The 15856-nt window shown below is 38.3% G+C and overlaps 1 protein-coding gene across 8 annotated transcripts in view; it reads right to left on the reverse strand.

Moving 5' to 3' along the window:
* The window catches only part of LOC110829246 (ATP-binding cassette sub-family G member 8), a 70309-nt gene that overhangs the window by 20098 nt on the left and 34355 nt on the right, over window positions 1-15856 (reverse strand). For 5 of the 8 annotated variants that reach the window (XR_015537359.1, XR_015537372.1, XM_022062795.1 and 2 more), the window contains exons 1-8: window positions 11665-11760; window positions 11270-11480; window positions 9740-9871; window positions 8933-9140; window positions 6552-6739; window positions 4755-4995; window positions 3435-3543; window positions 1107-1348 (exon numbers count right to left, since the gene is read on the reverse strand). Coding sequence is in view for 6 of the 8 variants with exons in the window: in XM_022062795.1 (XP_021918487.1) it covers window positions 1107-1348; window positions 3435-3543; window positions 4755-4995; window positions 6552-6739; window positions 8933-9140; window positions 9740-9871; window positions 11270-11480; window positions 11665-11695 (1362 nt within the window). In the remaining 2 variants the exon portion in view is untranslated. Of the gene's footprint in view, window positions 1-1106; window positions 1349-3434; window positions 3544-4754; window positions 4996-6551; window positions 6740-8932; window positions 9141-9739; window positions 9872-11269; window positions 11481-11664; window positions 11761-12221; window positions 12436-12462; window positions 12622-15856 lie in introns of those variants that run through there. The other 3 variants (XM_022062798.2, XM_022062797.2, XM_022062796.2) reach the window with 3 other exon arrangements.

Consider the following 15856-nt stretch of genomic DNA (forward strand, 5'->3'; position numbering starts at 1 on the left):
TAATTAAAAAATGTTCAACAAAAACTGCATTGTAAAACCTTTCTTTTTGTGTAATTAAATTTTTTTAACTTGAAAATCAACTGAGTTATTGTTATTTGAAAAACATGCGTTTCCTCTGCCGCACCGGTATATTATTCAACTATATGTTTAAAAATTTCAATGTAGAAGTCATATTAAAAAGAGCAATTATAAATGGATACTGAAATGTGTAAATTTTGATATATTGAAGATAATGTAAAATTACTGTTTGTCTGTAAAGCGTACATAGTCCAGTAACTTCAGTAAATGAACAAAAAGCAATCATCAATATTATCATCGCATTATTTGTGCTACACTGGTAGGGCTAACAGTGTGAGGGGAGCAGTAATTTCTTTTATTTTTCGATGAAGTGTTGGTCACTGGCATTCTGACTTAAAAGTTCTGTGTTTGAATCTAAATGCAGATAAATAATTTTATTTAGAAGAAAAAGAAATTTAGAAGCATTTATACAAATTACTTACACAAAATATAAATTATTAAGCTAACCCTTGAAAACTTTTTTCAAGACCTGGCATATTTAATCCGTGGCAGCCCTCTGAGAGCCAAAGCCGACTAGCTGGCTGCTGGCCTCATGTTCACATGCCTAAGCAGAGGTGAACGATCATACAACCAGATATAGGATGACGTGTGGTCAGCACGACAAACCCCCAGCCATTGCTAGTTTCCATGACTGGGGCATATTTAATAAGCTGTCCAAAAACCCTGACTCCATGCCAAGACAAGTGAGATGTGTGGTGGTAATAAATCACAGTTACACCAAGCTGCACACTATAACGAAGCAAAAATAACTGAGTCTCGTTGAATTACACAAAAAGCTTCATAATTTGTAACCTTCACCAAATACTATTAGGTGACCAAGTCAAGTCATGGGTTTCATAAAATATTGAGCAAATATCAGCTTCTAAAAAAGGACTAAAATCCATGAAGTCAGTCAAAGTTTAACTGTACTTATTCATTCAAACCATTCATATTAATGGCTGTAAAGCAGAATTGACTGAATTGGAAAATAATTGCAAATGAAAATAATTTTGAAGTTTGTTTCTTCTATAAATATGCTACAAACTCACCCTATCCTTAGTACTGAGCTTCCTGTGATGACCACTGGAATGACGGAGCCAGTGGTGAAGACTGAGAGTTTGTCTGACACTGAGGTCTGGAGACAAATGACTGTCACATTGCACATAAGCCACTCTGTCACTCAGTTGACTGGATGAAACAGACTGACCATTAAGCAGGACAGCTCCGCGCTGTTTGCGAATGTTAGATGAGCAACCAGCAAGTGCATCTAGAAGCCCTGTGCCTTCTTCTTCTGCAAATATTTTGAACATTTGTATTTGGTTTACTTCCTCAAATACATAAACTTAGAAACAATTTTAAGGCAAATCATTATTTTAATTTATACTTTTACACAATAATAAAACTTGTATTATCCTACATGAATATTTCCAAGAAACTCACATATGTACAAATAGTTTTTTAATGCTGTATATTTGAACATAAACCTTTAGGGAAGCAGTTTAAAATAAATTCATCATCTTCTCAACACTGGACTAAGCTCAGGATAGAAGTACTGAGACTTCTCTTCAGATAAACACTGTTGGGCAAAGAAAGCCAAGTAAACATTCATAAGGTGTTAAATAAGAATTGTAGCTCAGTCAGTATAGTGACTGGCTATGACCTGAACGACCAGGGTTCGATACCCGACAAGGGCAGAGGATTTTTCCTCTAGCCTCTGTGCCCAGCCTCCTATCCAATGGGTACTGGGGTCCTTTCCCAGGGGATAAAGCGTGGCCAGTGCATGATGCTGACCACTCACCCCATCTAGTGCCGAGGTCAAGAATGAGTAGGAGCTATACCTCCCCCCCCCCCCCCCAAGTGCCTACATGGTGTATATTGAGAGAGCTTTACTTTACTTTCTTACTTTACTAGAAAAAATAAATACATTTCTCACCATCTATACTGAGATGGCCCACAACAGCAGTGAAATGTAAAGTCAGTCGCTTATTAATTTCAATGTACATTATAATCCAAATATAAAATTCTTTACAATGTATGTTTATCCAAATACTATATTCTCTTTACATGACCAAACCACTGCAGACCTTTCTTTTCTAATTCAAAAAATTAATAATAATTAATAAATTTTGGATTCTAACATAATCTCTAAAGACTGTATTAAAGAATTTTAATGAAACTTTTGGATAAACAATGCATGAACAGGCTAACAAGCGGCCTAACTCTCTAACTGCTAGATGATTAGAATTTTAATACAATGAATGTTTGGATATTTTAATATATCAGTTGCTGCTGGCCTTTCCACTAAATTACTGCAACCTTTCAAATTTTCTCTATTTTGACCTTTAAAAATGCATCAATCACTATGCAGGATACTTATTCCTCATTCCTTTTCTTAAGATTTGCACCTAGGAGCAACACAATGAAACTGCTTTTTTTACATTCAGGATTGTCAACATTGTGGATGTAGAAGTATCAGAGGTTTTACAGTGCTTTAAGTCTACTATTTTTTTACAAACTTCCATAAAATGTTAATTAAATGTAATGGAGAGAGGAAGTATCAAATACGACATCCACAGAACCATATGGAAGAATATGACCTTATGAAATTAAAGTATTCTGGAAGGAGTGTGGTACATGGTGAAGATAATTATTTAAGAAAATCATATAGAGAATACTTATATTAAATAAAGAAAATTAATGTAAGATTTGAGGTTTTCACAGCGATGAGTCTGAAGATGGCTGTCTTCTGGGTTGTTATGCTACGCAGTCTGGTAGAAGTTTACCTCCATAATCACCACCCTAATGATTGAGGCAGTAAATACCTTTCAAACGTCGATAAGCATCTACTAGACCAGTGGTATTCAGCCTTTTTTGTTTGAGTACCCCCAGATATGTTGGTGTATAATTCAAGTTATACATAATATATAATCTACATCTAAAATAAATTAAATAAATTACATTACTGATTATTCAGTGTTTATCATAAAATGATACATATTTTTTTTAAATTTCACATACCCCCTAAGATGTCTTCGCGTACCCCCGGGGGTACACATACCCCAGGTTTTTTTTACCACTGTACTAGACTATGAGCAGCAACCCAGATGACAGCCACCTTCATACTTGCTGCTGTGAGAACCTAAAATCTCGCTCTTGAGTGGACAAGAACACGGTGCAAACTACATAAAATATAAGAACTGTCAAGACCAACCACATACCAAAAGTACTCAGTGATAAATGTAACATAATTGCAAACAGTATCCTGTGCTTTTAGTGCGATTATAATAATTAAGTTAAAATTAGGTACTAGTATAATATAAGTTCTGACTTGCACTTATTTGGCTCAGTACAATTTCAGAATCAGTACTTTTACTAACCTGCTGTTGCCATAACAGCCATAATATCACCACCATGCACTTCAAATGAAACTCCCTGCAGGAGAAGCAGGTGTCTTCTTGAATGAGACTCTACTTCAAGTCCACGAACCTGAAAACCAGATTCTGACTCTTCTAAACCATAACAAATGTTGAATCACAATTAAAATAACAAGTTCATTAGATAGTCTGTTCATTATTAAAACAGCCGTCTTCTGGATTGTAGCGCTGTGTAGTCTGTTAGAAGTTTATCAATGTTTCAGAGGTCCTTGCTGCTTCCAACATCAGGGCAATCGACATGATGATGGAAGCAGATGGAGACAGCAAGGACCTCAAACACTGGTAATCTTCTACCAAACTACAGAGTGCTACAACCTAGAAGACAGCTATCTTCATACTCACCGCCACAGGAACCTCAAATCCTTCTTATTTTGTACATTAGTCATTTAATTTCTATAAAAATGACACTAATCAAAAAACAACAAAAACAACATGTTAACACTAATGTGCAGACAGGTTAATGTCATTTAGAAGTAAATACTCTATTTCAGGGGTTCTTAACCTTTTCGCTGGCGTATCACTAATTCTAATTTAACACATTAATGGTACCACTAACCAAATGCGTTCAGGGAAAACATATGCATGTTAATATTAACAATCTCTGTTCTCATCCTCAGAGATTGTTCTCGAAACATTGGCAGAAGAAACGTTTTATTCACCTTTCAGCCACCTGACGCGGCTTGTAGCCCAAGTCTTTCATTAATATAATTTAACTATAGTAGCTTCAAGGCCAAGGAAGGAGTTCACCCCTCCCCTTGCCAGGCAGCTCTATGTCACCAATAGCGTGTTGTTAGACTTTCTATGCTCTATGTTCTGAGCTATCTTCGATTGCCTGGGCATCACTGTTATGTTACAACATCGTATGATGTTGCTGCAATTCTGAAGCATGCAATTTTGTAACAGCTGACATAAAGGCTGCCTGTGTGAATATTTTATACAATGGTAAATGGATTAATTCTTAACATTCTAGTTTTATTTGAAGCCTGCAGAATGTGACAATATAATGTATTTTTAATCCTCTGCATTCAATGCCAGATAATTACCATTTAATCTAGAGACACTTATAACAGTTTTAAATTAAATCTTGTATTTAAAAGGTTAATGTGTAACTCAATGCATGCTTGATACCTACCACCTTTGCTACCACTCAAAGAAAAGAACACAACAATTCATTGAACCTCTGTGCATAAGTCTTATTGGAATTGTAAAGGGCTGATAATTGTAAATTCAGTGTTGTATTTGTTCGGAAAACGTTCTGCATACCTGTAAATGTGGGTTTTTGAATGAAGTGTCAATATGTTCTCCATAATAAGTTTCTCTTGGCAACATGGACGCCTCTGCAACAGGACCTAGCCGACTATTAAGAGTCATGGCTGCTGCTGCTGCTGCTTCATCTCTGGGCGTGGCAGGTACTCCACCGTGGTGCACTGACGAACTTTGTCGGTTACGTGTCAGACTTGTATGTGAACCAGCCTTAGACATTCTACGATGTGAACCAACCACCCTGAAATTGCATATATTTGGATTATCTGTACAGCATGTATCATGTTTTGCAATAAAAACAATTTTATGAGTTGAAATCTTTGGACACATTTATATATGTTTTTATGTAGACCACTAGTCCTGACTAACCTCTTCTTAAAACACCATAAAACTAACCCCATTCCTAATCAGTCAAGAAATACCATCTGAAAAAATTTTGTGGTTACAGTCAGTGAACACACTTTAATATTTAATATTCAGCTTGACAAATTTTAACACCACATTTAATGTATAAGTAATTTGTTAAAAAGTAAACTATATCAAAAAAACAAACAGAATTATGAATATATTTTTGACCAAAGTTTTAACATACGATATGATAAGTTAACACAACTTACAATTTAATATACAGAAGTATTAATCTGATTAAATAATTTTTTTTCAGATCCTTCATTTTTCCTGAAAAATTCCTAATCTAGATAAAGAATTTTGCATTTTCAATACTCAGTTATTGCATCTTCATGTGTACGTTTTATACAGAGAAGGGTATGACCCAGGAGAAGGTAGTTCAACTAGTTTTCAGAAGATGAAGAGAGGGAAGAGCTAGCAAGAAATCATTCAATGAAGACAAGACTCTTCAACCACTGACCCATATTAAATGGAAACAATGGTAAAAGAAGAAGAAATATGGAAGGTTTAACTTTATGGATTTCTGAACAGATGGCACAGATCAATCCAGGGGAAGTGTGTGTGTGACAGAGGCCAGGCTGTTTTTCTTTTCTTGGTGTGACAATTGTCAATATGACGTGAATTTCAGATTTCACTGATCAGCAATGATGTAATACCTGAGTGAAGGAATAGAGGTCCAGGCTTTTCACTGTATCTATAGGAAAAAAGTAAAGCAGTCCTGCTACAAGCCATGTAGGCCGTTTGGGGAAAATGGAAGGTATAACTAACTAACTAGATGGCTTACCAAACCCGAAGGTTCATCACCGAATTAACCAAAGTCCTCCACCGGACCCTGTCCAGGGCCAACAAAATCCAGTCCCCTTCAACTCCTATCTCCCATAGATCCCGCCTGACATTATCCTCCCATCTACGTCTAGGTCTCCCCAGCAATCTCTTCCCCTCAGGCTTACCAACCAATACCTGGTGCACACCTCTTGTCCCATCTATGCACGCTACATGCCCCGCCCATCTCATTCTTCTTGACAGTCACCTTGACAATATTGGGGGAGGTATAGCTCCTAATAATTCTTGACCTCAGCACTAGATGGGGGTGAGTGGTCAGCATCACGCCTCGGCCGTGCTTTACCCCTGGGAAAGGACCCTGGTACCCTTTGGATAGGAGGCTGGGTGGGCCCCAGAGCCAGTCTGAATGCAGAGGCTAGAGGAAAAATCCTCTGCCCCAGTCGGGGATCAAACCCCAGTTGTCAAGCCCGTAGCTAGTCACTATACCGACTGAGCTATCCCGGCTCCTGTATCTATAGGTAAGCAAAACAGATTTGACCCATAAGAAGTTACTCAGCATTTTGGGTGCAACTGCACTGGCACCATACATATATGAAATGTTCTCACCCTTCCATTTCAGAATATGGGAGAGCTCGAAGGTCATGAACACTTCTGCGGTGTTGCTCCTGTTGGTGTCTGAAGTACGCAGCTTCCTGCGCAGACAGGAGGTTGGCTTCACTGTTGCTCTTGGTTCTTACCCAACCATCTCCTCGTGGTACACCAACTGCGACTGGAGGACCTGCTCTTGGCCCATGCTATAACAATAACAGCTATATAATATTTTCACTGTTAAGTCTCAGATGTGGAAAGAAACTCTGAAGAACGAACAATCCCTGGATTAAAATAATAATTACAAGCACATGCTGAAAAATAACCTTAAGATGAAAAACTATAAAAGACTTAGGCTTTGACTAATACTGTAAAGAATATTTTATGAAAAGCCTGTTAACATAATTATAAAATATGTAATTTTTTAATTTTCCAAATTAATCTTTGCCAGTTGTGCTCCTCAGCTTAAGTGCAGTCCAGCTGGCCACATGTTGCTTATTGTAATGTTGACTTAGTTGTAAGCTATGATATACCTCCAGCCCAAGAATAAAGTCTATGCAATCAGGGTGATGACTCATCGCCCTGATGATGCAAGCAGCAGGGACCTCTGAAACTTTGTTAAACTTCTGACAGACTACAAAACACTACAACCCAGAAGATAGCCATCTTCGGACTCTCCGCTGTGAAAACCTCAAATCATACTAAATGACTACTGATCATCAGACCTGCCGATGTATAAATATAAGAAAAAATAAACAAAAATTATCTGAAAGAAACTTTGCAGCTGACTAGAATCATGGAAATGCATATCAAAATAGTGATTGATTCATCTTATGTTTCTATACAGTTGATGAGTACAAGGAGTTGGAAACAGATTTTATTACAAATGCTTGTTTTAAGAAACTGAATGGAAGGCTATATCCCTGAGACCCTAATTAATTATGCTGTTGGATCCCAATTTGAGCTAAGTGTCATGGTAGCTACTTATAGTAGACAGAAAACAGAACTGCTGTCAGAGCAAAAACTCGCAGAAAGTGATTCAGAACAAAGTTTGTAGAATAGAGACTAACAGTAAAAATTCTGAGGAAGATTACGCCCTAACTGACACAGTAGTGAATGCTGATACAGAACTCAAGAGATGATTTGGTGACAGAGATTTTTAATGGGCCAAACAGAGTTTTTCACTGGTGCGTTTAGAACATGGTGTTCACCATAGGACACAACTAACATTTTACAAAATTGCAAAATATTTTTAAATAAAGTCTTTTGGGGTTACAGTAACAACTGAAAGCACCTGTTACACAGAACAGTTCATAGATTTATCAGGGGGAATGTGTTCAAATTAAGAACTTCATTGTGGTCACGAACACCAGTGATAGATAAAATTGATGTCGTTCTTAGGCTGTTCATGTGCTGAAGGTAATGTTGGAATCTGTTTTGAGTCCTTTGGGGGCTATCACATCAAGAAAATTACTAATATAAAATCTTATTAGATGGATATTACAGAACTCCACTACAAAATCTGAATATCATTTGATTTAAACTGTATAAGTCATTTCAGAGGGGTCCGCAGTGGCCGCGTGGTCTGAGGCGTGAGGCTTCTGCCGCTTGGTCGCTAGGACCGTGGGTTCGAATCCCACTCAAGCCATGGATGTTTGTCCTCGTTTTTCTGTGTTGTGCTGTCCTGTGTACAGGTAGAGGCCTTGCGACGGGCCTATCCCTCATCCAAGGAGTCCTACCAACTGTGTAATAGATCAAAGCCAATGAAAGTTGGGACCCGCAGATGCTCAGGCACTTGAAGAATGAGTTGTTCCCAGTATCCAGTATCCCAATAAGTCATTTCAGTGCACGCATGCATTGTTAATTAATTTCATGCCTCACCTCCTACATCTTCAAGTTATCTAACCTTTATTGGCCACATCACATGCCCAGATGGTAATCCTTCATAGCAGCACGAAGCTAAAACCATTTAAGCCTGGAGTACAAGTTTGTCATGAAATTTGTAATTCTCTACATTCACATAATAAAGATTGAATTGATTTAGATCCTCTAATACTGACAAGTTAAGTCAGCATTTATAAGCCTCAAATATGTATTTTTATTACTTTATTGACCCATGCAAAAGTTAAAGTGGAATGGTTGAAGAACCAAACAAGAAATGGCGCTCTCTCTCTCTCACGCACACACGCGCGCGAGCACCACACACACACACACACGATGGATGGAAAACAATAAAAATTATTAAATTACTTGGCTGAATATAAATCATAAGAAAGAGGAGAACTAGGTCTGAGATCAAATGGAGAAAATAACAGGTTCTTTAAAATAATATGAGAAGAAGAATGGGAGGAAAAAGAAGAAGTAAATGTTGTAATATCACAACTCATATGTCTACTTACACCTGAATAAGGTCGATGCAGGGGCTGGTTCCTAAAATCGGGATCGCTGCGTGACCGAAGATAATTACGACCTTGCCTGTGCAGGTATGGAGACCCATCATCACTAGAATCATAGCCACTGGACCCATCTCTGGGTCCTCTTGACGGAGGAAACACTCTCGGCAAGCCAAATTTGAGGTACGTATACATGTTTGCACCGAGTGCTGACCTATACAACAGAGGGTTTTTATAGTTACCTGAGTTCATAAATATATGGAAACTTTTATATGTATATATATTTAAAACCACTTGTCTCTAGATACATACTTTAAGCTAAAAAGTAAAAACAAAAAAAGTCATTTTTACAGAAAATATTTACAGCAAAAATCTCAGTATACTAGTTGAAGCAACTGATGTCTTATAATGTACTATATCTCAAAGTTATTTAATTTGGAATGTAATGTAATGAAAAAATATGCAAGTCTTTTCACTTGAATTCCTGTCATAAATGGCATTTACCATACAAAAATTAAAATGGAGAAACATTTGAGGTATTCAATAGTTCTTGGGATAATAAACTGCAATTATCATTACTACCACCGTAAAAAAAATAATAAAAAAACGATGATGATGATGTAAAATCATAATACCATATCAACATCACCAAGAACTGAATCTGCCTGAGAGATAGAAACACATTAAGCACAAAATAACTAAATCTACTGTGAAAGGAAGCAACACACTAACCACCATTTCTTTTCCTTGAAGAACATAAACACAAAAATTAACTTTAAATTCCTTTTAAACGGCACTGGCGATGAGACTTACTTTGGTCCATACCGAGGATGACTGAGTATAGACTGGACAGTGGACTCTCTGAGCTGAAAATTGCCATATGGAAGAGGAGACTTCTCACTTGAACCAAGTGCTGAGTCTGTGAAATCAGAGTTCAGATTTTGCCTGCAAAACGATAAATAAAAAAAAATTACACACGAGCGTCATGTTATGAATTGTAGTTTGAATGTTCTATCTTTACACAACACACAAGTATTCTTCCTTTGTGCCTTAATGTAATACCATATCAGGATAGTGACTGACTATGGGCTGGAAGACCGGAATTCGATTCCCGATAGGGACAGAGAATTTTTCCTCCAGCCTCTGTGTCCAGACTGGTTCTGGGGCCCACCCAGCCCCTTGTCGAGTGGGTATGGGGTCCTTTTCCGGGAGTACAGAGCAGCCGTGGCATAACGCTGGCCATTCACCCCCATCTAGTGCTGAGGTTGAGAATGAGTAGGAGCTATAGATCCACCCACACCCCCCAAGCGCATACATGGCGTATAGTGGGACAGCTTTACTTTATATGTTTCACACTGATAAGCCCATTTTCAGGTATTCTTTTCCATTTCATATGGTATTTGTCAAAATTGTTGGGTAGCTTTAAATCAGATTTAATGTTTGTTTTTCCTGAATGAAAATTTCAAAGTTAAAATGTAATGTTAATTTTTCTTACAATTTTTCTGAACAGTGTTCCCTACTGTGTGTGGGTCAATTAGTTACATATATTTTTAAGATGTAGGTCTTTACATTAAATTTGACATTTGATTAAAATATTTTGTGTTTACAATTAAAATATACTGCAAATTAAAATTAGTATGCATCAGGACCGTTTTTAATTATACTACAAAGTTACATTTGATATGCTTCTGTTTAAAGCAACAACAAAACATCCAACATTGATGTGTTCATGGTCGTGGTTGTAGTAGTATTGTTGCATGGCACAAACGGGCCCACAGTTGGACCCCCAGATGATACATTAGTGGATGAGGATACATACTCCTAAGTGAATAAGGAGCGGTGGTGGAATGACAGCGACAAGAGAAAACAAAAGAACTCTGTGAACAACGTGCCCTAGTGCCAGTCTGTCCACCATAAATCCCACATGGACTATCCTGGGCATGAGGCCTCCATGATAAAACGCCAGCAATTAACAGCCTGAGCTATTGCATGACCCTAGAGAAAACTAAGATGTCTTGTAACCACAGGCTACAGGACAAAATAATAATATGAAAGATGAAAGTAGCTAAACATCATTTGAAAATGTGGCTAATTTCACTTGTTTCCTAAGGGTGTGAAAAATGGTCTCTCATGTTAAGGGAAGAAAACAGATTGAGTTTGTTTCTGAAGAGTGTTCAAAAACAATTTGGATCTAAGAAGGATGAGGTAACAGGAAGATAGGGAAAACTGCATAACGAAGAGCTCCATTGGATGGTACATGCTTCTGCTATCTATGAATAAAGACAGAATCAAAGGCTTCTTATTGCCTTAAAATTAAAGCAGGACACCTAATAAGTCACTGACCTATAGATAGACCATGCGTGGAGATCCTCGGATGCCGAAGGTCCACCGACAGGATTGATGGGTGGTTGTCCTCTGGGATGATGTGGATCATGAGGGCCCGTACCTGGGCCAGGGGCAGCGTTTGACGGCGGAGGAACAGAATACCGCCTCTCCATAGTAGTCAGCTCCCAGTCGGAATTACTTTTCTTACGGGCGGCATTGGACATCACACCTGAAACAGCAGAATAATAAGGACTCAAACCAGACTAACTACATAACCTTGTTTTGAACAACTGTGCTAGAATGTATCTTCGACAAATTTAAGATAACTACTTTAATTAAAAGTTTTCAGTAAATAAACAAGATCTGAAAGGTGCAGTCTATAGGAACTTCTGAATTGCTCTGTATTTACATACAGCATTCAGAACGACAAAATGTATATAACATTTCCTTATGCGCCTGTAAGAACAAGTGTTGGAAATGGGATGTGATTCAGAAGTCTCTATATAGCATACGTGACTAATGTCACGTGACCATGACCTTGACAGCTACCTTCTTTCGGCCAGAAGTATTGTAATAGTAAGTTCAACATGCGAAACATAAAAGTTCTGACAAGAGCAAAGGGATATTTGAATCATTCTGTATATAAATGTGCGTGTGTCCAGATATCTTTCGGATGGAGTTAATTTAAAGTCTTGCAGTGATTGCTCTAGCAGTAACCTTCCTACCAAATGTCACGGCGGAATGTTTGTCATTTCGACTTCGTATTCGGCAGGTCCGGTGTTCAAATCTCGATCCGAACACCACTTAACCTCTCTAAGGGTTGTCCCTTCAGGCAAACTCGGGATACCACCTTAAATTGGGCCACGACCACTTTTAATTATCCTATTATTCTACTCTATACAATACAGTTTAAGCCACTGGCACCATCGTTAAATAAACACACAACCACCCTAAATAAATAGCTCATTACTGTGTGCTGTAGGTTATTGTGCAAAAACGTGTGGCGACACAAACAAACCGGATCCAAGCGTCAATATGTTGTCCACTGTCTCCTATAGTGAAATGTACATTAGCCAATGAATTTGCGTTATTAGGGTCAGTTATTGTTCTTATTAATACATTTCTCGGAAAAATTTATAATATACAGATTCCGTCTGTCTTATATTTTTCTGATATAACCTCAAAGTACAGCATCACAGCAATCTTTGTACCTTTTTATACACATATTTCATATAAAATTTGTCAGAATGTTTATGACGTGCCATCATACAAAATTTCACATGCTTAGTTCTAATGTTCCAATAGTTATGACCGTCAAACTGAAAGTAAAAAGCTTCCGGTTTGAGAGTTCGCACGTCCGCCATACTGCTATTACTAATTGTGTTAAATTAAGAACAAGTCGAAGATGGCCTCCAACGTTGAAATGTTCATGGCCAGTTTCACGAACAACCGTCCAGCGGTTCTCGGTTTAAAATATACGGACGGACAGACAGACAGGGCCACTATTACATTCGTTAATTTTATTTTCATTGTAGAAAGAGCGCATTATATGTATCAATTAATTATTTCTGTGTATATTTTCCATTAGTACAGATTCATACTGTGAGACATTCGTGAGACATATCGCCTAAAGTATATATTATTGTCGTGTTTCTGTCAGCATACAGTCAAAAGAATATTTCATACCACACTGCACATTTAAATTATTTTATTATCTGGAAAGCTAGATAGATTTTACGTGGGCGCCATATTATTGTTTAAACTATACAAAAGCTGTGGACAATAGATTTTGACCTTACTGGATGAATGGTTACAAATGGAAGACTGATGAAAAACAATTTATCCTCATTCCTGGGCTTGGACGCCTTTCGACTCATGTATGATGCGTTTCTTTATGTCATGAAAAAGGGAAAGCAAGATGGTGTCATTCTTTTTCTTCACACGGCAACAAGAGAGAAGCTGAATTACGCAAGTAACTCAACCAACCGTTTGTCCTAGACTCACATCTCTTAATGCAACAACAACAACAAAGACGCTATTTTTCAGTTTTAAGCAATATATCTCCAATAACAAAACAATAATGATTGACAATTCTATTGTCGTTTGAACCCGATCAATTCGCTGGAAAAGCTGGTAACAAAAGAAGTTTAACAATAGATTTACTACACGTTCGTCACGGTTACCTATTCAAATTTCGTATTGAAGTCAAAAATAAACGAAAGCAGGAAAACGCAAATTCGTTTCACACAGTGGATCGGAGTGTCGTATCATTTGAATATCCTGAGTGAAATTCGCGGGGCAACCAACTTAAGGAATGCGTGCCACTTTCTTTTATATAACCTACTGGACTGTAACTAATATCAACGTCATGGTATAGTAAAAATTACCTCTACACACACACCACTAAATGAAAAAGATCCATTCTAATGTATAACAGACATAACCTGCGTGTGTTTTAAGACGCATGCGACCAGAGACAAGTGTACTGAAGTGTCAGGTTCAAGTTTGATGTTAACTTGTTTTACCAAGCGGTGACAACGGCCATGTAGTTTTATGAGAGTTTATATCCAGAACGAAGTGTAAATTCCTATGAGAAGTTGGTAAGACCTGAAAATAAAAACAGCATGTTCTGCTGAAACGTTGGTAACCATATACGAGACTACATAGGGCCATAACCCACAAGGCGATCAGCTGTGTTTTCACAGCCGTGGAAATCTCTTAAAAGTGGTTCTCTGTGACATTGCACAGTATCGTGATATAAAGTGAATGGTTAACGCCTACGACGATGCGAGGATAAACAAATCCACGAAAATCTTTATTTTAGTTCAGAGCACTCGTGACTTAAACTGGCGAGGGAGACAAAGCCACGAATAGTTTTCTTTACGAGACACCGTGACGGCTGCTTTAAATTCTTAAGTGTAACAAGGGATAAGGACACATGCAACAAGTCACGAATTCAAAGCTGTGTCCAGAAACGATGTCTGTTTTACAGCAGCGCACATGGACAACATTTTCCTGCTGTAGTGTCAGTGAATCAGTCTAAAGATATAAGGAGTTAAAGGCATCTGAGAAGGATGCAATGACCTCTAATTATACAAACTTCATCGTGGAGGGTCTTGCTTGAAAAGCTGCCACTCAGCCACTCAAGAACTTCCATTGGCCACTCGTGGAACCCGAAGGTTCATAACCACGTACTCAAACGCTCGCCATCTGGCAGTATCTGTCCTGAGCCAGTTAAATCTAATATTCCCTTCACAGGTTATTTATCAGGAATACATTTTGGTATAATTCATTTACGCACTTGAAAGAAAAAAACCTGCTAAACTTTCAAATTAATTTACCTATGAGATGTAGAGAAAAATAGGTACTAAGTCCTAGGAGACAAAAATATAAATTCTGATAGTTTCGAACCTTAAAACGGGCTAATAAGCACACAAGCTTCAGACAGACAAGAATTTGTACCTTAAAATTTGTTGTTGTCCATCCCCCAGTGAATACGGAGAAGTGGTGGAATGAGAGTAACAGAAGAAATCGGGAGAGTAACCTGCCCAAATGCCGTTTTGTTCCCCATAAATCCGACATGGAGTAACCTGGAAGCGAACGAGGGCTTCCGTGGTGAGAAGCCGAAGACTAAACGCCTAAGCTACAGCACGACCAATTTATGAAACTGACTTCCCTGTTCACTGAAGCAGAAATGTTTTTTTTGCAACTGTTACGAGGGAGCACCAGCTGAGGTGGTAATAGTCAGCAGCTACAGTGCTATGGGAATGACAAATGCCAACTGTTACTCATGACCGCACCAAACTGCAGGTCTGTGAGGAGAAGAATGGACTTTGATGCTAGAACTTTTTTCAGCCAGCCACAATTCTTCTGGCCTTGACTGCAGAGGGTCACTCAACTTCCTGCACCATCTCATTCCCAAGCGTTTCTTAGCTCTGCTGCTGTTCGTCTGGTGGTCACGTAGCACCTCACTGCGGCCGTGCAGTGAACCACGAGTGACAGACATTAAGACAGAATCACGATTTCTTCAGACCAACTGCCCTCACCGAACACGTGTTTATGGCCAGGAATTCACATCAGGTTATTTTCGATTCAGTGGTTAGCATTCGGTAGGTCCCGGGTTCAGACTGAGGCCAGAAGGGTGTAAAATAAATTCTCAACTGATTTCAACCACGTTCGTCCGCAACAGGGCTCAAACCAATGAATCGATTTCCATCGAGTTTGATGGTCTTCATGACAGGCCTCGAAACTTGATTCACTTTCAGTTTTGGCCTACGAACTATATATGCTATATACAAGTGCCACCCATCTGAACGGATTACTCTAAAAGGGAGGTTCTAGGTCCTCACGGCGGCGAGTATGAAAATTATTGTATTACAGGATGTTGCGCAGTGCAGTCTCGAGGAAAGTGACCGACGTTTCAGTGGAGGTCACTGCCTCCTCAGGGTGACGAGAAAGCATGTAGCGGGCATACTAAGATTACAAATGTGTACAAAATTTTGGTTGGAAATACAGAAAAAAACACTCGAGAAACTCGGCCATAAATGGAAATATAATATTAAAATTAATGCCCGGGAAATAGGATTTGGGATGCAGATCAGATTC

Source organism: Zootermopsis nevadensis, unplaced genomic scaffold (assembly GCF_977971745.1).
Source record: "Zootermopsis nevadensis isolate Lab colony 2312 unplaced genomic scaffold, Znev_1.0 Znev_ptg000001l, whole genome shotgun sequence".
NCBI lineage: Eukaryota > Metazoa > Arthropoda > Insecta > Blattodea > Termopsidae > Zootermopsis > Zootermopsis nevadensis.